Source organism: Phoca vitulina, unplaced genomic scaffold (assembly GCF_004348235.1).
Source record: "Phoca vitulina isolate PV1807 unplaced genomic scaffold, GSC_HSeal_1.0 scaffold1, whole genome shotgun sequence".
NCBI lineage: Eukaryota > Metazoa > Chordata > Mammalia > Carnivora > Phocidae > Phoca > Phoca vitulina.
Window position 1 is genome coordinate 5,020,327 of NW_022589704.1, and position 24,922 is coordinate 5,045,248.

The window sequence follows — 24,922 nt, forward strand, 5'->3', positions numbered from 1 at the left end:
CCATATGATAATTGACTTTCTCTGCTTGACTTATTTCACTTAGCATAATCTCCTCCAGTCCCATCCATGTTGATGTAAAAGTTGGGTATTCATCTTTTCTGATAGCCAAAGCAATCTTGAAAAAGAAAAGCAAAGCTGGAGGTGTCATGATTCTGGACTTTCAAGCAATACTACAAAGCTGTAGTGATCAAGACAGTATGGTACTGGCAAAAAATAGACACAGATCAATGCAACAGAACAGAAAACCCAAAATAAACTCACAATTATATGGTCAATTATCTTCGACAAAGCAGGGAAGAATATCCAAGGGGAAAAATTCTCTTCAATGAGTGGTGTTGGGAAAACTGGACAGCTACACGCAGAAGAATGAAACCAGACCACTTCCTTTCACCATATACAAAAATAAACTCAAAATGGATTAGATCTAAATGTGAGACCTGAAACCATAAAAATTCTAGAAGAGAGCACAGGCAGAAATGTCTCTGACACTGGCTGTAGCCACATTTTTTTCTAGGGAAACAAAAGCAAAAACAAACTATTGGGACTTCATCAAAATAAAAGGCTTCTGCACAGCAAAGGAAATAATCAACACAACTAAAAGGCAACCTACTGAATGGGAGAAGATATCTGCAAAGACTTATCAGATTAAACAGTTAGTATCCAAAATATATAAAGAACTTACACGACACAACAAAACCAACCAAATAACCCAATTAAAAATGAACAACACAACAAAACCAAATAACCTAATTAAGAATGAACAGACATTTCTCTAAAGAAGACATCCAGATGACCAACAGACACGTGAAAAGATGCTCACCAGGGAAATGCAAATCAAAACCACGATGAGATATCATCTCACACCCGTCAGCATGGCTAAAATCCTCAACACAAAAAAGAAGTGTTGGCAAAGATGTGGAGCAAAAAGAGCCTTTGTGCACTGTTGGTGGGAATGCAAACTGTGCAGCCCCTGTGGAAAAGGACCCTCCAGCGTCCTCAAAAAGTTAGAATTAGAGCTACCCTATGATCCAGTAATGGCATTATTGGGTATTTACCACAAAAATCAGAAAACACTAATTCAAAGGGCTACAGGCACCCCTATGTTTACTGAAGCATTATTTACAATAGCCAAGGTATGAAAGCAGACCAAGTGTCCACTGATAGATGAACAAATAAAAAAGATGTGGTACACACACAGACACACACACACACACACACACACACACACACGGCTGAATAGTATTCAGCCATGAAAAAGAATAAAATCTTGCCATTTGCAATAACACGGATGGAGCTAGACTATATTATGCTAAGTGAAATAAATCAGAGAAAGACACATACCATGTGATTTCACTCATGTGGAATTTAAGAAACAAAACAAACAAGCATAGGGAAGAAAGAGAGAGAGAGAGGCGAACCAAGAAGCAGACTCAACTCTAGAGAACACTCTGATGGTTACCAGAGGGGATGGGAAACAGGTGATGGGGATGAAGGAGTGCACCTGTCGTGATGAGCACCAGGTGATGTATGGAAGTGCTGAATCACTATATTGTACACCTGAAACTAATCTAACACTGTATGCTAACTAACTGGAATTTAAATTTAAAAAATGAAAAAAATCCAGTGGGACCGATCACATACCCAAGATGTGTGCAATTCACTGTGTGCAAGGTTTACCTCAAAATAAATTTTTTAAAAATTTCCCCTCCCCTGCCTTACTAAATAATCTAACAATTCCATGATTCACCTCAACAACCTCCAAAGGAGTCTTTGGGGGGGGGGAGTCTCTGGATTCTACTTGGACCTTTAGAATAAGGCACTCATATTTCTGGCCTTTGGACACTTGCATCAGCCCGCACATCAAAGCTTCTCGTAGTCCCTGCTTTAGTAAATGGATCTGCAACGCGGGTGGCCTCCCTGAGCTTGGGAGGATGGCCGTACGATGACGATGCAGAAGGCAGAGGAGACCCCTTTCCCCAGGGAAGAATGCAACCCTGAGACCTCAAGACCTTCCTTGGACCAGGGAAACAAGCAAGGGGAGTGGGGTTTTTCAGGACGCACAGCCAAGCCACGCTCAGGAGCATATTCCCCCCCGCAGTGCTGAAGACGACACCGACGTTGCTGGACGCACACCAACCACAGGACAGCCATTCCACAGGATCTCAGCAGAAGAGACACGCGGAAAAGCCCCAGCGACTTGAGAGTTGTTATTTAAGGGCAAAAGGAGTATCGCCGCTAATGAGGAGTTTGAGGGACAGTCTCCAGGCTTTGGTGGGCCATGCTAACCCCACTGCTGGGACAGGGGCCCCAGGGCTCTCCCTGAACAGGCAGCCCAGCTGCTCATGGCAGGGCTCTCAAACTCAACCCAAGGCAACCGTCAAAGATCCCCCCCTTCTAAAAGCATTAGTGAGATGAACCGTTCCAGCAACAACTGGACCCACTCCCCTGCCCTGGGAAACAGGACTTCACGGTCAATATGGACGTTAAAAGGGTTCCTTTCTACTCGCTCTGCAGCCCCCGTGGGCCTCCCTTCCATCACCACCCAATTGCCCATGGGCTGGCCAGACACCATTCCCATTCTTGAGAGCCTGCCCGAGCGTTAGCAACATGTCAGCAAAGGTTTCCAGGCTGTCGGCGAACAGAACATTTAGGGTAGCTTCCTTTGATGGCTGCTTCACAGCCAGATGAAAACCAGCCACGAGGGGAGTGCATTTCAGAAATAAAGTGCAGCCAGTGGACAGCAGAGTAACAAGCAGGCGCAACCATAGGGTGGCCGGTGCCGGAGGACCCGTGCCGACACTCCTAACTCAAAGCCGACGCGTGGCCTCCCCGCGCTCGAGTAAGTGATTCAGCCTCACCTGGTTGGACGATTTCCAAACCACACGTGCAAACATCAGGGACAGAGCCTTTTCAACACTGCCGAAGCCAGGGGCTTTTCGGGAAGCCTGTGATTAAGTCGGAATGTTCGCGTCTGTCTCCCCCGAATGTTATCCACCTCAATGAGATGGACCGCCTGACTGTGGGTCTGCAAAGGGTGCCACTGAGGCACGGCAAGGCGCTTCTGGGTTTACCTGGGGGCCTCGGGACAAGGGCTGGTGTTCCTGCCCCCCCTTGGACCGGGGTGGCCGATGCTCTCTGTGCCCACGGTCTGTTTCCGGTGTTGAGTGAGTTCCCTGGCCACCCCGAGGGACGCATGGGGGTCGGCACCTGGCTGGCTCTGAGGCCCTCCCCACGGGGGACCTGCCCAGTGGGTTTTAGGTGAGGGTAAGTGTCCGAGGGACGTTGGGAGTTTTAGGAACAGGTGTAATTGGCATTCAGAGACGAGGGCAGGCAGGGCCCAGGACTGGGGTCCAGCTGTCCCGTTCTGTGGCTGCACAGCGCACCCCTTCACCCACATGAGCTGCCCCAGGGCCAGGGGAGAGCCGGGAAAAGCGGCCCAGCAGCCCCCACCAGCAGTTGCCGTCAGGGCTCTGCAGGGCCAAGCTCACCTTTCCCGGGGCACCTGGCCGCGGAGTGAGCAAGGAGAGCAGTGCGCCCCCTGCCTCCCTGGAGAATCCAGGGGAAAAAGTGGGAGTTAATCGAGACTCCCCACCGCTTAGCAAACATGGTTCATTCAGCAACATAGCTGGGTTAAAAGGGGCTGTTTAAGGAGGGCGGGAAATGACTCTGGAGCAAAGCTTGGTTTTCCCTTTGCTTGGAAACAACCCTTTTCCATTCACCCTATCCATAACCAGAGCCGCAGCCCCTCCCCTGGGACTTGGCCCATGACCTGGGGGCGGCTTCCACCCTCCTGGCCCTGCTGGGCCACCCTTCAGCCCCTGCAGGGTCCCATGCCCATCCCAGAACGGCAGGTCCGCTGGGAGGGGCCGACAGACCCCGAGTCCTACCCACTCAAAGTCATCAGGCTGCTCAGTATTTTGGGAGACGGGGCCCAAGGGATGGTCGGATGGCCTAGACTGACCCCCAGGAGAAAAGCAGGAGGTGACTTCCATCCTTCAACTAACCAAGCCAGACACTAGGGGCTGGAGCTAGGCAGGTAGAGAGACTGGGCTGGAAGGATGTTCAAAGGCGCCTGATCCATCCCTCATCCTGCCTTGATCTCTCTCCTGCTGAGCCCAGTGCTGGTCCTGATCCTGCTCACATGTCCTGGCAGGAGCCCTGATCACGGGACGGGCGGGCAGCCTTGAGTCCACAGCAAGCTGTAAGGCAGAGACTCTCCAGGCTCCGAGGGCCAGCCGAGGTGCACGCCTCTTCCCAGCCTTCCACATGCTGCCTGCCTCTATTCCCGTCTCAGGGCTGGTGGCCTTGGCACGACTGACATTTGGGGCCAGATCACTCTGTGCTGGGGCCCCTCCTGCGTGTTTGTAGGACGTTGGGAGCATCTCTGGCCTCTATTGCTAGATGCCAGAAGCCCATCTCCCCCGCTCCAGCGGTGAGAACCGTGAACATCTCCGGACGCTGCCTGACGCCTCCCACCTCGGACCGCCCCTGTTGAGAACCACCGCTCTGATTCCATGGGTCCTCTGACCCACGGCTCCACGTCAGCACGGAAGATGGGTCAGCACCTCTGTGTGCTTTGCCGGCATCCTCCCACCCCGGAAAGCTGCGCTGATGTTCCCAGCTACAGACGCCAAGCCTGAGGCGTGGGCCTGGTCCATGCACCTGCCAGCTCGGGGCAGCTTGCGAACCAGAAGCCAGCCTGGGCTTCTCCCAAAGCTACGGACCGCCTCTGTCCTCTTCCAAGCTGCTGTTTAAAGCTTTCACAACAGAGGAGGAAAGCCATCATGCTTGTTATCTTGGTTTTAACTTTAAAATAAAATTCAGAAAGCACCTTTCCTGATCAAGATACGTCGAGAGACTTCCCCGTCGGGAATCGGTGTTCCTTAAGTCACAGCAGCAATACCGTCTGGGCCCTGGGAGTCGACGTATCCCCTTCCAGAAGCGCCTCCGGCCTTCCCTCGACTCCAGCCCTCCAGGCGGCTTTCATGATTCGGAGCAAAATAGTGAATTCGGAGCAATTCACAAAATAGTGATTGGGAGCAAAATCACTATTTCCAATAAGCATCACAAAATGCTCCTCTCTTCTGCTCCTTCCTCATACCAAGTGCTCAAGGGACCCGTACCCCCTTTCCCAAAGCAGACATGGGCATCCAAGCAACAGGCAGGCTGTAAGCTTCCAAAAGCCGACCTGTGGTTCTTCGGCCCGAGGAAGGCGGGTACGACCCACCAGGCCTCGGGGGAAATCAGAACCCAGCGACTGAGATGCCGACTTTCAAGATGAACTGGTTGCGTCTCAGTGTTTGCTACGCCTGAGAAATGAAATAAAAGTGTCGGCTACTGTGTTTTTGGCCGTGCGTTCGCTATAGCACTCAGCCGGCATTCCGGTCGCCAAGCACGGGAAAGAAGAGGACGTGCCACGTGGCAGGGGCGGGCGTGGGAAGCGGAGCCCCTGCCCCAAGCGGCCTGCTCCGTACGGGTGGCACGACAGGCACAGGCGCTGACACACCGACCCTCTGACGTCCCACGTCCTGCAGCCCCTGGCGGCCGCTGTGCCACGTCTCACGGCCGCCCAGCGTCACCCGCAGCAACCTTCAGTCACCAGCCCGGCAGCAAAGCCCCGAGGCGCAGAGCACGGGCTGTGGGTTCCCGGCCACGGACTCCATGCCACCAAGTACCTGCTGTGTGACCTTCGGGTCCTCGGCTGTAACACGGGGACAGAGCCTGCACCTCTTCAAAGAGTTGTTGGAGACCTGAGCGGCAGGCCTGTGCCAGACGCAGTCGGCGCATCCCTCCCGCAGGGCGGGCCAGGTGCTGACTGCTGGCACGGGGTGGGTGGGAGGGGCCCCCGAAGTGTGCAGGCTGCGGGTACGTGTGGACTTTGTAGCATCAGTGGATCTCCCTGCGCCCGGAGGCTGCAGGTCGTAGAGGGAGTGTCCGCCTTGTCTACCGACTTCGGCAAGCGCCCCTGGCGGCCCCAGGCCCTTGGGACCTGTTCAGCTTATTTCTGGCGTTGATGTCTTCGGGGTGCTGGACATGAGAGGTGAGGTGCCAGAGGCCAAGATGTGTGTGTGTGGGGGGATCAAGCCCACCCTCGAAGTCACCTTGCTGTGGGCCACGGGATCTTCCGTCGGGAAGACCTCACATAAGCCCAGTGACCACGGAAGAAGCCGTGGCCCTCATGAATCACCGCACATCTGTGGTCATCACCAAACATGTGGGCCGACGGGGCATTTTACATCTTCTTCCAACTGCAGGACAGCATATGGCTTCACGGAACATTCCTGCCCTTCCTGACTTGTGCCGTTTCTCCCCACTGCTTCTTAGCTCTTGGTGCCTCGCCGGCTTGGAAATCGTTTTCCCGGTGTAACCACGATCACATTTCACTCCCTTACTGCTCCCTTCCCGGTGGCAGAGACGTCACCCAGAAAGGGTGCTCTGCTTTGTCCCGACTGAGTCTGGGGAGAGGCGTCCTCCCTTCGTTTGGGTGCAGCTGTCACCTCTACCACGACGGTTGGGGACGTCATCCATCCTCAGATGCCGCCTCATGACGTGGCCCAGCCACTGGCTTCCGTTGCACTTTGGAAAACAGGGTTGATCCCAGCGGATTAAAAAAAAGCTCACACGTGCTTTGTCAAGATGAAACATGACTGTTAAAGAACGAGACTATCTTGGACAGGAATGTAACAAGGGAATGAGAACTTTTAAATCACGAGTAATTTTTTTGAACTACGTGGTTACTAATGACAGAAAATGACATAACAGCCCACCTTTCTTCCTGATGCAAAGTCTACTTTTGATTACGCATTTAAGCAGTTTTACCGTTCATCTGTATTCACGATGTAGTACCCCTCAGCCTTGTGCTACCGTAGCCCCATGGGGTCCGCTGTTCCCACTAGATTAGAGCCCCCTGGATGGGACCTGGATCCCGTTTTCACCTCCCACGGTCCCGGAAACACTGCTTCATCCACAAGTCTCAAGACACCCCTATGCCTTCCACCTCTCTAAACGGTCTTCTGAGCTTTTAAGTGAGTTTGTGTTCTACACAGCTCTAAGCGCTGGGGCACACAACGCTGCCTCGTCACCTTCTCCAAGGGCTGGCATTCACACTATTTTGCATATGGAATCTTCCATTGGACGGATACTCCCTGGGGCCTTTGGCCGGCCACTTACTTCCACTTCTTTTTCACTGATCATGTGTCATAGCCCTAACTTTAGTTTTGGGAGAAAAAAAGTAAAAAGTAACGCAGTCTCTCAAATATTTATTGAGCATCTACTGTGGTTCCTCTGGAACTTTATGGAGTATATGATTATCCTCACTTCATCTAATGCATTTAGAAAGGTACACTTTGGCATTCTAGAATGAAAATGTGTTCATCTTTCTGAGTTCATCCACTGCACACGCCAAGAAGCAATTTCCCGGGAGAGGTCCTGGCTTTCCAGAGGCCTCTGCTAGAGTCTGTGGGAGGGTGCGGGCAGCTCGCAGGGGAGGGCTGATTCCACTCTGTCCGAGCAGCTCGGGTTTACTTCGTGGTTGGCTCTACCGTGTTCCTCCGCAGGGGTGTTACAGTCACTCTGGGCAAAGCGACTCCTCCTGTCCGGGCGTTAGCATCCCAGGCCCCCAGTCCTACAACCTGCCCCATGGCCCATTCCAAATGTCTCCTGGCTGAAAGCCACTGGAGCGGTGGGAAGGCATGGCTCGAGGCTGTGGTCGTTTGTCGACAGAATTCCACGCCTGCAAACCATGCGGCCGACTTTTCTTAGGGGTCCCTGGATGGTAAGTCCATGAGCTAACCCCGCTCCAAGTCTGGGTTAAATTACAGGCGAGGCATTTTGCCTGCCTGGGGGTCCCCTTCTCTGATTTCAAACAGATACCTTCCAAGCTCATTGAGATCATGAGGACCCGTGTGAAAACACAAAGGGCGGCACTTGGGGGTCCTTGAGGAGAAAGTCACGGGTAAGTCATCATGATTATGTATTTGTCCCCGAGGGTCATTTGTATTAGATCATGCACATTAGAGATGCCTTTCATATGCACGAGTCCCTAGCATTGAGTGATGTGTACTCCAGGTAATGTTCGGCTTCTGGACCCAGGTTGATGACATTTTGTATGGGTTACAAATGACATTTAATTATTTGAAGCTTTAATGGCACTGCCGCTGCTGTTGCTACTTTCTGGGACCACAACCAGTTTCTCGGAGAGATCAGGGCTCTGCAGTGGGGGAGGCTCGCTCTGCCTGCTGGTTTTGGAGGGTATGGTCCAGAGCTCCTGCTACGAAGCCATGACAGGATGGCCACGGCCGGGCCACGCCATGCTGGGCAGGCTGCGTCACCACCTCGTCAGCTTCCTGTGCAGCTTTTACCTTTACTAACATGCAATCGATCCTTCAGGGTCTTGTGACTTGTTACCTTGTTTGTTCTGCTCATCAGTTAACGGCCCCAGCCATCGTCCAACGGCCCAGGGAAGAACACTCTGAATGACATCGGTTCGTCGTGTGGATTCCGTGACACAATGGCTGGGCTGTGCCTGGTCTCACACAGGTTCCCCGAAGGCCCAGGCAGGGATGAGCACTGATTCAGACTTGATCATTCGCCCGGACGTGAGCCATGACCTTCTTCCTGGTCTCACCCTCCTCTGTGCAGGGAGTTCCGGCTAAAGTGCAACCACTGCTCGAAGCATCACACTGGATAAACTCCTCCACTGTCTACCCACGCCGGACGAGGGGCAGACGTGCTGGCCGGGGCAGCCTTTCCCCACCACATGTGCCTCTGCGCCTTTGCCCAGAATGTTCTCTCTTTGTGGAATGTCCTGCCCCATCTTTCTCCTTGGAAATTCCCTCTGGTGTTTTTTTTTTTTTTAATTGACATAATTTATATGCCATAAAATTCATCCTTTAAATTCTACAACTTGTGGCCTCTTGTGTCTGGCTTCCTTCACTCAGCATTTTGTTTTCACCCAAGTTGTAGCATACCTGGTACTTCATTCCTTATGTCTGAATAACATTCCATTGTATGGATAGATCCTATTTTGTTTATCGATTCACCAGTTGATGGACCTTTGGTGTTTTCACTTTTTGGCAATTATGAATAGTGCTTCTATGAACACTGCACGTGCAAATTTTTGTACGGAAATGTGTTTTCATTTCTCTTAGGTATATATCTAGGAGGAGAATTGCTTGGTCATATGGTAACTCTATGTTTCACTTTTTGAGAACCTGCCAGGCTGTTTTCCAAGGCACTCTGTCATTTACTATTCCCACCAACAGTGTAGAAGTGTTCTAATTTCTCCACATCCTTGCCAAAACCCACCACTGTCCATCTTCTTGATTACAGCCATGCTAGCGGGTGTAAAGTAGTCTCTCAATATGGGTTTGATTTCCATTTCCCTAGTAAGTAATGATGCTTGGCATCTTTTGGCATGTTTGCTGGCTATCTGTACATCTTGCTTAGAAAAATGTCTCTTCAGAGTCTTTGCACATTTCAAATCTGGGTTATTTGTCTTCTTAGTGTTGAGCTGTGAACACTGTTTAGATGATCTGGATACTAGAGCCTTATTAAAGATATGGTTTTTAGATATTATCACCCATTCTGTGTGTTGTCTTTTTTTTTTTAAGTTTTTTAAAAAAAGATTTTATTTATTTGTTTGTCGGGGGGGGGGTATTGCACACAAGCAGGGGGAGTGGCAGGCAGAGGGAGAAGCAGTCTCCTTGCTCATGTGGGACTTGATCCCAGGATCCTGGGATCATGACCTGAGCCGAAGGCAGATACTTAACCAACTGAGCCACCCAGGCGTCCCCTGTGTGTTGTCTTTTCACCTGCTTGGTACTATCCTTTGAAGCACTGAGATTTTTAATTTCCATGAAGTCCAATCTATTTTTCCTTTTGTTGCTTGTGCTCTTGGTGTCGTATCTAGGTTGAAACCATTGCCAAATCCAAGGTCACAAAGATTTTCCCATGTTTTCTTCTATAAGTATTATCATAAAGTTTCAACCTTTATACTTAAGTCTTTGATTCATTTGGAGCTAATTTTTGTATCTGGCACATACAGATAGGAGCCCAACTTCATTCTTTTGCATGTGGATATCCAGTTGTCCATGCACCCCCTGTTGAAAAGACTGTCCCCCCGCCCCCACTGAATTGTCTTGGCATCATTGTTGAAAATCAATTGACCACAGATGCATGGGTTATTACAGAACTCTCAGCTCTGTTCTGTTGGTCTATATGTCTATTCTTATGCCAATATCACAGAGCCTTAGATTATTATACTTTTGTAGTAAGTTTTGCATGTGGGTCCTCCAACTTTGCTATTCTTTTTCAAGATTGTTTTGCCTGTCTGGGGGTCTCTTACATTTCCATAAACGCTAAAAGATCTGCTTGTCCATTTCTGCAAAACAAGAAAAAAAGCAGCTGAGATTTTGAAAGAGTGATTTTGTGTTGAATCTATGCGTCAATTTGAGGAGTACCGATATCTTTACAATATTAAGTCTTCCAGTCCATGAACATGGGATGTCTTGTCAATTATTTAGGTCTTCTTTAATCTCTTCCAATGATGTTCTGTAATCGTCAGTACACAGGTTAGTGTATTTCTAAGTATATTATTCTTTTTGATGCTATACTAAATGGAATTTTGTTCTTTATTTTGGATTGTTCATTGCAAGTATATAGAAATACAATTGAGTTTTGTATGTTATTCTGTACCCTTCAATTTTGCTAAACTCATTTATTAGCTCTAATAATTCATTGTGGATTCCTGCAGATTTTTGATATAAATATCATGTCATCTGCCAAGAGAGATAGTTTAACTTCTTCCTTTCTAATCTGGATGACTTTGGTTTCTTTTTCTGGCCTAATTCCTTGGCTTGAACTTCCAGTACAATGTTGAACAGAAGTGGTGACAGAAGACATCCTTGCTTTGTTCCTGATCTTAGAGGGAAAGCCTTCAGTAGACGTTACCATTCAGCAGGGTGTTAGCTGTGGGCTTTTCACAGATGCAGGCTAAGTATCCTTTTATTCCCAGTTTGCTGAGCGTTTATATCATGAAAGGGTACTGAATTTTGTCAGATTTATTTTCTGCATTTCTTGAGATGATTGTGTACTTTGTGTCCTTCATTCTATTAAGGTAGTGTTTTACATGGATTGATATTTTGGTGTTGAACCAACCTTGCATTCCTGGAGACAATGACATTTGATCATAGTGTATAATCCTCCTGTACTGGGGCAAGACACAGAGATGTCCTCTGTGCATAGTAACACCTGCTGGGTTGGCATACTGGATATGCCAGGCCAGACAAGCGTCTGATAAACAAAGAGGACAGACACCAGCGTCTCAAGAAATGAGGAATGAAGTCCCGGGACTTGGGCTAAGATAGAGAGCGGACTCCAGGAAGGGCTGTGGACACTTGCTTATTCTGCTTGGTGTAGACCAGTGCTTCTCAAATTCTAATGTGCGTAAGAATCACCTAGAGGGTTAAAGCACATTGCTGGGCCCCACCCTAGGAATGCTGACTGGGTAGGTGTGGGGTAGGGCCCAAAAACATGCACCTCTAGGTGATGTTGATGCTGCAATAAGCCACTCTACAGATATAAAGTGAAATAAACAAAACCACATTGTCTACATCAGCAGACCCTTGCCAGCACCTGAGATGGCATGGGCCAGTTGTCTCTCTCACCATCAGCCTGCAGGACCCAGGTACACAGCTGATGGTGTCTTCCAGATAAAAAGGAGCCCAGGAGGGGCGCCTGGGGTGGCTCAGTTGGTTGAGCATCTGGCTCTTGATTTCGGCTCAGGTCATGATCTCAGGGTCCTGAGATCGAGCCCTGTGTTGGGCTCTGTGCTCAGTGGGGCATCTGCTTGAGATTCTCTTTTACCCTCTCCCTCTGCCCGTCCCACCCCCTGCTCTCTCTAATAAATCAATCAATCTTAAAAAAAAAGAACCCAGGAGACTTCATAAATTATTTTCTTTTAGCATTAAATCTACACAATCAAGTGGGTAGAAATAATAGCTAGTTTCATCTTACAAAGGAGAACATACCCTATTTTTTGTTTTAAATCAAAAACCTCAGAAAATGCTGGTCATGAAACCCAAACTAGAAATTTTCTGGCTTGCCTCTGCATTTCATCATGCAGATAATAAATGTGATTGTGAGGCTTTTTGGAAATAGAAGCCGAATGTTTTCAACAGGCAATGCTAGGTCAGGGACATGGACAGAGGGAGCCTCAGGCAGGAGAGGGACATAGTTACATGAAATGTTGGGGCTCGAACCACACATCTGTGATGGCTGATCCAGATACTTAGAGCTCTTAGGATTAGCACCAACTGCAGAGAATTAAGACTTTACAAACATGACTGCATGACTTAAAAGATCAGGTTTGCCCCATGAGTGCAAACTAAAATGAATGACGCTTTATTATAGCTAAGTTACTATGAGCAAGGCCACTGAATTTCATGAATGGAGAGATATGGTGGCTACATGATCCTATATTACCACTTCACACGAGTAATATATACACGCAGAGACACAGTGCTACCAAGAGTGTGAGCTGGGGCCTCGGGGAGGAGAGGAAGGGGACACTGGTATCTCTAGATGCCACAAGTAACCGCCGGATTTGGCCATGTGAGGCTGAGCAGAGCAAGGACAGGAGCAGCAGAAGGACCAAGAGTAGGTTCCAGGGGTCCGGTCCTGAATTCACATGATCTGACCCATAGTCCTGTGTGTGACCCTGGACAAATAACGCAGGACCTTAACTCTACATTCTTTTTGCTTGGAAAATGGGGATCGTCCTGTGTCACAGGACGGCTCCATGCTAAGGAAAAGCTCACAGCACCAAGCAGAAAGGTTCCCCAGAAGAAAGTTTCTGGTGCAAAAGAATTAAACAACACCGAAAGAAAAGACCCTTTGGAAAATGTTCTACCATCAAAGGAATCAAAACAGAGGCAGTTGTTTTAGAAAGAATTCATAGGCCCATTGTTTAGAATGTCTTCCACGATAGGAACTTGAAGCCCCACGAGGTTAATCTTAGCATGACGTTCCCTTATATACACTCACAAACGGACAGAGGCCCAGGCGTGCCCAGGACACCCAGAGGCAGTCGGCACTGGCCACTGGCTTGCATTTTCATCTACCAGTGGTAATAAAAATTCTTAGAAATAAAAAAACTCCTTAATTGTCTCCATTGCTCCATTTCAGAGAGTAAACGAGAGGGATTTTCAACTTAAGACAGCTCCTTGGTAGCCACACTGGCTCCCAGGACACATTTGGTTTCCTGCAGGATCAAAGGAATCCTGGGGTTCGTGTGCAGCAGGTGGCCACAATACACCAAGAGCACTACATTGTCCATCTGGTTCAAAGGCAAATGGAAGGTACAGTTCTCTTGTAAAAAGCAGATCCCATTTTACTTAACCGTAAGGAGAGAATCTTCTTAAATTTGCTTTTCTTACAATTGGAGCGAGTCTGTTAACGAGAGCTTAATCGGAGACCACTATAGCTGAGCATAAATTCCCGCCAAGCTCCCCGACCGCGGTTTACCAGATGAACCGCCGTATCTGTTGTCAACCGTAATCTATAGGCATTATTTTTGAGGCAGTGTTAATGCACTTCTCATTTGTACACTTTCCTAATTGGCTTAATATTTATAGTGGAATATTTCTGATCCGGGAAGAGCCCCAGTAAACTCAAGCATATTTAGCCATGTGCTAATGAGGACCAGCCAGTCATGGAGGGGGCGCTCCATGAGTTATGGTCCTCGCAGTCTGGTTCCAAGCCGGCCTGCGAGAAGTCGCTAAAATGTCTTAAGTAAAATCCGAGATCCCCAAGCAGCTGTTGGGTTTGCAGAGCCGTGGCCATATAAACTTTATTGGCAGTAAGCGTCAGTCCTGCATGCAGACGGCACGCTGTAAGCCCGCAGCTCCTCCGGGTCTGCCTGTGCCCGCCTGGCCGGGGAGGGCAGGCCACTCTGCTGGCCACGGCCGGGGCGTGCCCGCCCACAGGCACTCCGCCATGACAGAAATTCACTCTGAGTTGCAATTAGTGGTACTGTCATTTTCGGGGGCTCCTGCCAATTAATTAAGCCTGTCAAACAGAAAAACCACAGCGCTCACATGATAATTTATATTGGAAGAGACCAGCGGCTTCCTCCACACACTGAATTCTCCCTCAGAGCGCTGAAATACGTGAGAGAAAATAAATAAAATAAAACAACAAAAAAGTGCAGGTGAGTGGGGGGTGGGGGAGCTCCGCACGGGGAAGAAGAAAGTTAAGCTGTCCTTGTTATAATTGTTAACTCTGATCGCCAGAGTAGGAGACAGGCTGATTAAAACTCCAAACGAGCCCCCAGCTCCCTGAACCCTCTGCGTCCGTCCGGGATGATAGAATCAGAGGAGTTTATTCATACCATTAAGCCCCAGAGAACTTAATTGAAAGAAGAGCACAGCCCGGACCTTGACAAGCGGGAGGTCACTGTAATTGCTGCCGGACATATTTAACATTAAGATAATCAGGCCATTAATTACCCTTTGGATCATTAAATCAGCCAGTTGCAAAATGAAATTTCTGCCTCTATTACTCACTTGAGAGACCACAGGGGTGGCCTTTAATTTATCAGTGAGCTTGAGATACAAAGGCTGGGGTTGGGGGAGGGCAGGCGGGGAGGGGGCCGCGCAGTGGCAGCGGCGGCGGGGGCAGGGCATCAATCCGCCATGCTTGGTGATCGTGGCAAATTAACTAGGTAAGATAACCTCCGCTTCCAAAGGCAGAAGCTGGGGGTATGTAAATAGATGAGGGCAGACAGGGAGATCAGAGTCTGCACACCACTTAGCAGGATAATAAAGGAAATCATCCTTGATTATCAGTGCTAATTTGGACACTGCCGGTAGCTTGTTATGCGTGTTCTGAGTAGCATTTAATTAATTCAATTGCTTGTTAATGAGGGAAGTGACATGTGGGGAGCAGATGCCACCCAACTGCAGATGGGTTCTGGTCATCACTGCAAAGTCCTTTTTTTCCCCCCCATTCCTCCCCCTGCCCATTTTTTTTTTTTTAAAGAAAGAAAATAGGAAAAGGTGTCAAGCATAGAGGAACACTCAAAAGAGACAAAACACTGACCTCAGCGGGCCAAGAACTGTTGAAAAATAATAAGATGAGATAATCCTGGGGCTGCGTGGGTACTCATGTTCCCTGAGGCCACATTTGGAACAGTGCATCTTTATGCCAGAAATTTGAGCCCGAGATTACTATATTGTGATCTTATGATCAAACCTAACGAGACAAAGACGTGGCCAAGTGGTACTGCTTTTAATATCTCAGAGTTAACGGTAGGGATCCAATTATTTTCAGTTTGGATACATTTCCCCTTTATCAATATCTCCATGTGCATAAATAAGATGAAAGTGGCGATCCCAAATCAAAAAGGACCGGAACTCGTGTCACTGGGCAGACTTGCTCCATCTGGAAGTGCACGGCCAGTCTCTCCCACACAGATTTCTGACGTCCGGCCCCAAATCTTCCTCCCGAAGGTGGCATCTTTTTATAGGTTAAAGACAAGAGGGGAGTTTGGACGTGCAGGTGACAATGACAGAAAGAAAAAGAATGCTCAAAGAGGCAGGAGAGTGTATCCTAAATCAGCAACTCGGCTCCCTTCCAAGTGGGATCAGAAGGAAGGGGGATTTCGGTTGGGCTTAGAGCTTCTCCCAAGGGCTCTTTGACAGAATGGAAAACACACGTCCAGGCTCCTTTGATTTCCGAGACCAAATCGGCTGGCTCCCAGATCGCCGTGTAAATAGGATACCTGCCCCGAAATGCCAGCCGCGAGAGGTCCCTACAGACCCTCGCGGGCCTGATGCCTCAACGCGGAGACCCAAAGGTGGGAGAAGGGAAGACGAAGCAGGCAGCCGAGCGGAGTCTGGCTTCTGCCAAGAGGAACATGGACCGGAGGGCTCCTCTCAGTCCTGGTAGGAAATAATGGTCACCGCAGGCAATCCCGAAAGCTTCCAAAGTGAACTGGCGACAGGAATGGAGAAGAACAATGCACCACAGTGACACAGAGAGGAGCCCCCCAAACTCCCCTGTGGGGCCCAGGAGGGGAAGAGGTCCGAGGTTTGTCCAGACGGCCTCGCCGTGTGCTGCAAACGTGAGAGCCCCTGATTTCATCCCTGAACATGTGAGCAATCCCCAGGCCCCGAGGCAGCAGGAGTACCTGGCACATGGGTTCCACACAGCCCCATTCCCGCTTCCCCCCATCTGCTCACTCCTTCGTTCATTCACTCAAGAAGCATGGTCTTCGCAGTTTTGCTTTCTCTGCCTCCGAGCCTGCTATCCTTGCTGTGGAAGGGGCACCAGAGAGCTCCATGACCTGGCCCTCCAGTCACGTGTGTCCTAACACTGGAGCCAGGGCCCCACGTCCAACTGCACACAACACGCTGCATGGGCCGATCCGCACGCTCCCATGCTACGGGTCATGAAGCCCTTGCCCCCCACACAGCCCACTGTCCCTGCATTAGCCCTACCATCTAGCAAGTCCCATCCACTGTCACCACAGCTCTCCTGCTTCAGCATCCCCATTTATAATCAATATTTTAAGTGTGTGCTTAAATGATATCAATAGCAATTAGAGAGGGGAATTCGGAGTCCACCCCAGATGTAGTTAATTGTTGTAACATCGATATCCTGTACCGGGCTCCTTTCTCTGAATTAAACCTCCATTACTGAGGGGGATGAAGGGTGTCCTCTCCCCTCCTGTGACAATAAATTTAATATCGAATGCACTGGGAAAAAATGGCAGTTGTTGCAGAATCCATCCAAAAAGATTTTTTTTTTTCTTCCTGGGAGTAATTAAAAGATGCTTTTCTTGACTAATGATTCCCCAGTTTAGGAATGGGAAGTCAATACTGCTTCACTGCCGTCAGCTTCGATTGATCACAATGCTGCTCAAGTTTGAACGGCAGTTCTCAGGGCAGCTGAGAATCACTGGAACCAATTATGAGCCGTCCGAAGCTGCCCTAATCAGGGTGCAGGGACAACCAGCAGAAGGCCAGCCAGCTGGTCAAAGGCGCCTGTTTTCCTAACTCACCTGCGGGCCTGGGTGACACCAATTCGAGGTGGTTTCAGGGGACTGGTTGTTTCTTTGGAGAAAGATCTGCTGTGTCCCACTTCCCTGTGGTCCTAAATGTGCGTGTGCGTGTGTGTGTGTGTGTGTGTGTGTGTGTTTGGGGGAGGAACGGCACATTTCTAATTACATTCCACTGTCAGAATGAATCTTCTGAACAAGATGGAATGGACCGAGCTTCTCGGGAAAGCAGCTGGGCCCTCTTCCAAAGAATTAGCCTGGATATATTGCACTTGGCCCTTCCTTGGATAGGAATAAAAATTTATTAAAATATTTCTTTTTAGTATTACCTTAGGGCCACATTAAAAGACCCCTCCAGCTGTTTGTATTAACAATCATAGGTTCTGCGGAGAGACCAGAGGGGGTGGGTTGCGGGGGGGGTCTTTCCTTGTCTTGGAGAGGCAGGATCCAGGCTGCCTACCCATTCTCACGTCGCAGACTGAATTCCACATGGAAACTCGAGCCCAAATTTTGGGTTTCTCATTTCTGTTCGAGGAGACCACATAAGGCAGTGAAGATGGTGGGTGTCTGAGTTATCGTTGTGCTATTAGGCTGAGTCGTTTCCTTGTATTTTTTTTTTTTTTTTAAAGATTTTATTTATTTATTTGACAGACAGAGACACAGCGAGAGAGGGAACACAAGCACGGGGAGTGGGAGAGGGAGAAGCAGGCTTCCTGCTGAGCAGGGAGCCCGATGTAGGGCTCGATCCCAGAACCCTGGGATCATGACCTGAGCCGAAGGCAGACGCTTAACGACTGAGCCACCCAGGCGCCCCAATTCCTTGTATTTTTGACACTGCATTTTTGGCTTTCCTAGGATCCACCAGGACCACAGCCTGGCAACTGGCTTCCCTGCCTCGTCTCCATCCCTTCCAACCACACAGCCGGCTGCCTCTAGTCCCCTTGGGAACAGGCAGATCACACGTGAATGCATAAGCCCCAGAGCTGCTGTTATAATACACCCCTGGCTCAAAGGCTCACCCAGGCCTTTGCTCTCCTTTGGCCCTACCCCTCATCATTCAGCTGAAGGTCCTGCCCCATGGCTGGCAACTCCCAGTTTCTGCACTCTCCCCGAGGGCCGGACTTGGCCTAGGCCACGCCCACCCACACTCCCTACCCCGCAGGCCTGGACTCCGCCCTTCATTTTAAAGTCCAGCTCAGATGCTGTTTCTCCAGTGACACTTCCCTGGAGTGCACTGGTTGTGAGAACCACCCCCCCCGCCAGGCGTGAAAATTCTCCGGGGTCCTGGCACACTCAGCTGTGGCCCCGAGAACATTCACCGATCGCTGTGAGGGATAATCACCACGTACCACTTCTTCTCTATGAGGAAGTATTCAGTGAGTATTTGTTGAATATTAATTAAAAGCAAAACTCCCAGAGAGAATGACTAAAGGCACAAGGAAACATTCAATCCTCAAAAGGCGTTCATGTTCTTTGGAACTGCTGTGACCCAGCATCACCGTCACCCTTGGGGGGGGGGCTGCAACTCAGCACGGCCCCTTAGGACAACAAATGTGACCCATTAAGAGCTGGGACTGCGCTGCGGTCACCCCATTTGTGAGACAGGAAGACTGACACATCTCTAAAACATAAAGATGTGATGCACTTAATGCTGGAGAGAAGAGAAAGTTACGCACTCAAGAGCTTAAATCAAATACACAAGTTAGAACAATCAAGTGCCTGGACGCAGGCAACTCTCACTTAGGAATGAAGATGAAATGCATATAAAATATTTACCGGTTAAAAATATCAACCCCTATCTTCGTTACCTAAACGTTCTAAACGGTGGCTAATTATGACAAATGGAAAAACTTTTTTCCAACTCAGGATACTAAAAATAATATATACACTCCTCTTACACATAAACAGTAAAATGCAGGAATAATTTTTTTCCGTAACTTATTTCAATGTTCTCTGCACTCCTACATGAAACTTGATCCAATTTCCAATCATATTTCATTGTTAGGCCTACAGGTCCTCCAAGGAAACGACATCTATGAAAAAAATCGATGCTAATACGCAAATTCGTCTTTTAAGAATGCTCCTCGCTGATGGTCTGCTACTTTCTATGCTTGTGTTAAACAGATCAAGATAAAGAATTTAAAGGAGAGTATCATTCCTCCCGTTTGCAGGAAGTCTGCCCACCTGGGTACTGCGTGGTTGAGCTCACCCGGCAAAAGGAGGTGATGCCAGACAGACAAGGCTCTGGGCGCCTCTTCCTCCCCTCGCCCCCTCCCCGCAGGATGCCGAACACGAAGAGCAGGTTAATAACACGCCAGCTTCATTCTCTAAAGTGAACCGAAGGTGGCACCACAAATTCATTTTTCAGCGTTCATGTAACAAAATCCACCAACTGCTCGCACAGGATCGTGGCTTAGCGGCAGAAACCGACTTCTTACGGCTCACGTGGGGCCCGCCCACAGACCAGAGGTCTCATTGCCAGCAAAACAGGCCAGAGGAATTTAAAAAAGTGCTAATGATGGGAGACCCCTCCTCTCCCTTCACATCACACACCCGAGAAGCAAAAGCGGAAAGGGAGTCCCCTGGCCCCTCCTCCGGAGGCAGCCGCAGGGACCCGATGGCCCACTCAGTCTCTATGAAGCAGGCTTTCTCGGAAGACATGCCATTTTATCACCTCTTAGGTACATTAAATATGTATGTGTACTCAAAAACGGTTTATAATAGCTGTAAATGAAAAATGAGAAAATAAATGGGCTCAAAATAAATGCGTTTTTTACACAGGGTAACAATTAACATTAATGAGGAGTCACCATACGTTACTCCGAACTCAGCTGCTTAAATGTGTTGGAAATACATTTTACAAAATAAAATATATTGTGTTACTATAAACTGGCTTACTGTAGGTCTGTGGGGGTGGGGAGGGAAACCAACTGAGTAGATGCTTTTCAAAGATAGAAGAATCACAAAATTAAAGAATCAAAAATTCATAATTAGTGTTCGCTGCACATCTTACTCCTATTAGAAATGTATTAATTAAAGTGATATATTCATAAGGTTGGAAGCTTAATACATTTCTAAGAGGGGGAGAGGAGTCCCCAAGGTGTAAAAACAAACATAAAAAATCAGGGAGTCTGAATTATCCACGCCTGCTGAAAACCAATTTTAAAAACAGACGTTTCCATGCCGGGCCCCTCGGCATTCCTACAGGTCGCCAGGGCAGCTCCGGGGGAGGCCGTCATTAAGGTCACTTCCCATGCTGGCAGAAGGCCCCAGAGCCACACGCCTGCCCACGTCCCTACCTTGTGGAGTCCAGTGAGGGCTTCGTCCGCCCCTGGCTGCTCTCTTCCCAGACGCTGTTGGCCAGCTCGTTCCCAATGGATGACATCACCTTGATAAGCTCTATGGGCCAGTCGTCGAGGTCGAGAGAACGGACTCGAGAAAGGTGGGTGCCAAGGTTCCGGTGGATCCCTGAGCATTCGATGCACATGAGGGCTCCCAAGTTCAAACTGGCCCAGTTCGGATCTGTGGGAAGAGAGACATCAGACCATCATCACTCATGCCAAATGCCCTCAGGATCTCAGGAACAAAAAGGCCAGTTACTGGACTTCACATCCGGCTGTCCCTCCCTAGACTCACAGGGCCTGCAAATGCCCTCTGGCCAGTCCTGCATGCTGATTTACGCATCTCAAAAGGTTTGGCAGGTTGGGGATGCCTTTTAAAAATCTGGCTTTAGCCAAAGCTTAGGAATTTCCCACACAACAAACAGGTGCAGGCACTGGGTTGGACACAGAAATGCACGTTCTAATACCTCAATCGCAGCACCCTTGAGAGCGCAGATGCACGTGGAAAAGAACCGTATGTGACCTGGCATCCACAGTGGATGGCTGCTGACAGAGGGAAAGTGAGGGAGCGCTCCAGAGTATTTCCAAAGCTACAGTGTCCCTTATAACCAGCCATCTCTGCAACTCTAGGCACATCTGAGTTTTCATTAGACCTACGACCGACATTTTTGCAAATTTCAAAGACAAAGGCAGGCACGCTACGATGAAGACATGGTTTTCGGTGATCTTACATTAAGGGCACCACTGGAGCGGCTCCCACCATCACTGCTGGCAAGATGGAGGGCAGGGTCTACCGGTTAGGTTCTGACCCGGCTGGATCAACCCTGACCTGCAGAATGAATGGCGATGCTTTAGGCTGTGATAACGCACCAAGGACAACAAGTGAGTTTAGAGAACCTGGCTGGAACCCTTGAGCTGGGTCATTCCCTGTGTGAAAGTGGCTGGTGGCACCGGAAGACAGAGGACTCAGGCCCAAGGTTGGCTTCGTGCCAGAATCCACAGCTGATCTGCAAAGATGGGGTTCACCTGGACAGTCAATGGCTTTAACCACCAACAGACGCAAGGAAGGCTTAAATGATCCAGGGATAATCAACATTTACTCCAGGGGCACTTGAAGAGTCAACAAAAACCCAGGAATGGCCTTGTGCTAATCCATCAGAAATCAGCCAGCCATTTCGTTCATATCTAACACAGACTCTGGGAGGTGGGGATGGATACCATGGGGGGAACAGGAGAAGAGAGGTCTGTGACTCGGAGATGTTCTGGGTGGGAAGACGAAACATACGTCCCAAATGATAATAAATATAAATAGAACGAAGAAATGCAGACTACATGCGGAAGGGTAGAGTCAAAGGGAGAAATGCACGGACAGCGTGGGAAGGAAGAGGCCAGCCATAGCAGGTGCAGGAGGGCCGGCCTGGGCCCTGTGGGGTGGGGTGATCAGAAGAGACGGTGGGGTGGTGAACAGTCTGCGGAACAGCCCCGCCGCACCCCCTCACAGCCCAGCTCCTACACTGGCCGCCTCTGAGTCTGCACCTCTCAATCCCACCTGGCCTCTACCCCCACCTGCCCCCTTGGAGCAGGGCAGCCAACGTCATGGGGCCGCGCAAGGTCAGGGCCGTGTTTAGGCATCATTTTACTTGACCTCTGGATACTTCTTCTTACAACACTGCCTTCACGTAGCCTTTTGGTCAATACCCTCCCTGGATTTTTCTAGCACTTGTCTGGCTCCCCAACTAGATTTCCTTCCCAATTCTTCCTCCTGAACCCACCCCTTACCTCAGGGGATTCTGCAGACTCATCTTCTGATGAGCAAACTCCACCCAAGCCATGGGTCCCATTACGACCCAGCTGCTCACAACCACCCACAGACACCGCCCGCCTCAGGGGCGAACACGGAGAGACCCCCCTCTCCAAGCAGCACCTGTAATGACCACTGTACGTCTGTGCTTGGAAATCCTGCAGGTACCTCCCTGTCCACATTTTGCCCTTGAACATCGTCTCTTGCCATGACAGCTCCCTGCCAGCGAATGGCACTGATTCACCCAGTTATTCAAGCCGGGATTCTGCGAATCGACCCTGATCCTTCCACCACCCCCAGCCCATCACCAAGTCTAGGTATTCGTTGCCTTCTTGCCCCGCCACTCCCGCCCTGGTCCATGCCACGGTCACCACCAGGACGGAGCAGCCTCCCATCTGCGGCCTCGCCTTCTAATGCCCGCAGCCTGCGTTCCGCATGGAAACGTGGTCTCCTAGGCGAATCTGACCGCGTCCTGCCCCTTCTCAAAACCCCTCCATGGCTGCCATGTGCCCTTCGGATCTGACCCACAATCCTGACCAGCAGGATCGGAAGCGAGCCCGTCTTTGTGCACATGTCTCTCAGGAGCCCTTCGGTTCCCTGACCCCCCGGTACTGTGCCCCTCTGCGTGGCCAGTGGCTCTTCCTGCTGGCCTCAGCACGCAGCTCGCTTCCTCTCAGCAGCTCCCAGCTGCCCCTGGGAGACCGTCACACACACGTGCATCACTTCGCAAAACCCTCCCCGTGTCGGGCAGGGCCAGGGGCACCGACCTCTTCTCGTTCGCGACACCCCAGAGCCCGCCTCAGTGAGCACTTTCAGGCAAAGGAAGGAATGGCCCCACTAGAGCAGAGGACCCGTCCTGAGGGACCCCGACGACCCTGACCCCTGGTTTGGGACTCAATGTCCCGCCGCCCCACCCCCTCCCCCTCCAAGCTTCAGAGACCAGCCTACACAGGACACATTTTAGTGACTGCATGCAGATCTCCGTGGAAATCAGAAATACCGAGGAACTGGGGCCGCGGGAGGGATGGCCTTGCCTCTGCCCCAACAGATGGGAACAACTTGTTGGCAGGTGTGAGCACGCACGCGTTGCCAGGGACCCTGCCCGCGTCGCACACGTTGTTCCCTTTAGGATGCACTGGGGCGTCACGGCCCTGGGCTGCGCCCTCAGGCCGACAGGTGAGTCCAGCTCTGGCCTTAAAGCTCTGGATTGTCTCCAGTGTCCCGTCTAGCTTCAGGAGCCCCCGTCCCAGTGCACAGACCACCACCGGCCTGTCAGCACACGCTCTGCTGCCTGTCTGCCCCCCCACCCCCGCAAGCGTCTTCTGCTCTGCAGGCCTCGCGTGGGACATGAGGCTACTGATGTCCATCCCCGTGGGGCTGTCCTGAGGGTTAAGCGTAGGGCTTCGATTCCACGGGGCAGACCAACGGGGAACAAACGAGATAAACACACCACGTGTCGGGTAAGTGTGTGCTCTGAGAAAACGCGGCTAGGGAGAAGAGGGAGACGGACCCGCGTGTGTCATTTCAACCCCGTGGTGGTCGGGGAAGGCTTCTTTGAGGGGACACGTGGGCAAAGACCCAAGGATGTCTTTATAGATATAGTTATATCATTTGTTTGTAATTTAAAAGTATATAGTTATATAATTTGTGGTTTCTTTTTATGCCTGTGGGAAAAAGCAAGTAGCAGAAGAGAGAGGCTGAATGTGCTCCTGCTATAGGTTTTGCTGGGACATCGAGAGACTGGGGAAGGGAGAGGGGAGTGGAGACCCCTCCTATGCAGGTCTGGGGTACACAAAGATACGTAAGAGAGGGTCCCAGACATCCAGTGGTACAATGGAAAAGCTGCTTCCAACATTAATACGACCTGGTGGGAGGAGTTCACGCCCGGGATTTCCATCCAGGGCGTCAGGCACCAGCCAGGAGGGAGGGGTCGGCTCTGCCCAGGCGAGTGGGAGGGTCTCGTGGACGAGGGGTCTTGGAGCTGTGGAAAGGCTGCATTGCCTCTCCGGGTCTGTTCATGCAGGGCAGGCTTACTGGCGACAACCACGCCAGGGCTCCAAGCTCTTGGGCTCTCAAGGGCTCTGAAGGATGGACTTTCCCGAACATGTTAGTTATCTTTACGGCAGGATTTCCCAGAAGCAAGATGTCTGAAGGCTGCGACTCCTCAAGGGGCAGACGCTGAGGTTCTCCAAGCTCACTACAGATGGGCACCCCCGAGCTAAGGAAGCTCAGAGCCCGTTCTGGGGTCTACCAGGTGTAGACAGGTGGCTCCCGGCAGTCTGGCACATTCTTAGGAAGAACGATGGGTGGGTGGGGGTTCCTACTGCTCCAAATCCCATGCGTCATGGAAATGCCCAAGTCCCACTCCCCCCGCCCCCATGAGACACAGCTGAATGGTGGGAGCGGCAGAGTTTACAAGCCAGTAGGAATCATCCGGAGAGGGGTCTGTGGTATCCGGAGCCTGAGGTTCCTCCCACGTGACCACCGGACACAGGACCTCGAAGCGAAGGGCCCAGCTCTCAGGGGGACAGAAAGCCAATGGAAGGGCCCACATCTTCAAGTCCCCCTCAATCCTCTCTTAAGATCCCTTTATAATGATAAAAGGAATGGGCTCATTTAAAGATAGGTTTAAGGAGTCAGGAAAGGTGTTCCAAAGAACAAGGACAGAAAATCTTTGGAACTACCACCCACTTTAATCACAGTCAACTTATTTTTTATCTG

At 50.2% G+C, this 24,922-nt stretch overlaps 1 protein-coding gene across 10 annotated transcripts in view; it reads right to left on the reverse strand.

The window, feature by feature from the left end:
• The window catches only part of AGAP1 (ArfGAP with GTPase domain, ankyrin repeat and PH domain 1), a 520,170-nt gene that overhangs the window by 46,690 nt on the left and 448,558 nt on the right, over positions 1-24,922 (reverse strand). For all 10 annotated transcript variants that reach the window (XM_032394158.1, XM_032394087.1, XM_032393993.1 and 7 more), the window contains one exon: positions 20,359-20,581. In XM_032394158.1, coding sequence (XP_032250049.1) covers positions 20,359-20,581 — 223 coding nt within the window. The remainder of the gene's footprint in view (positions 1-20,358; positions 20,582-24,922) is intronic.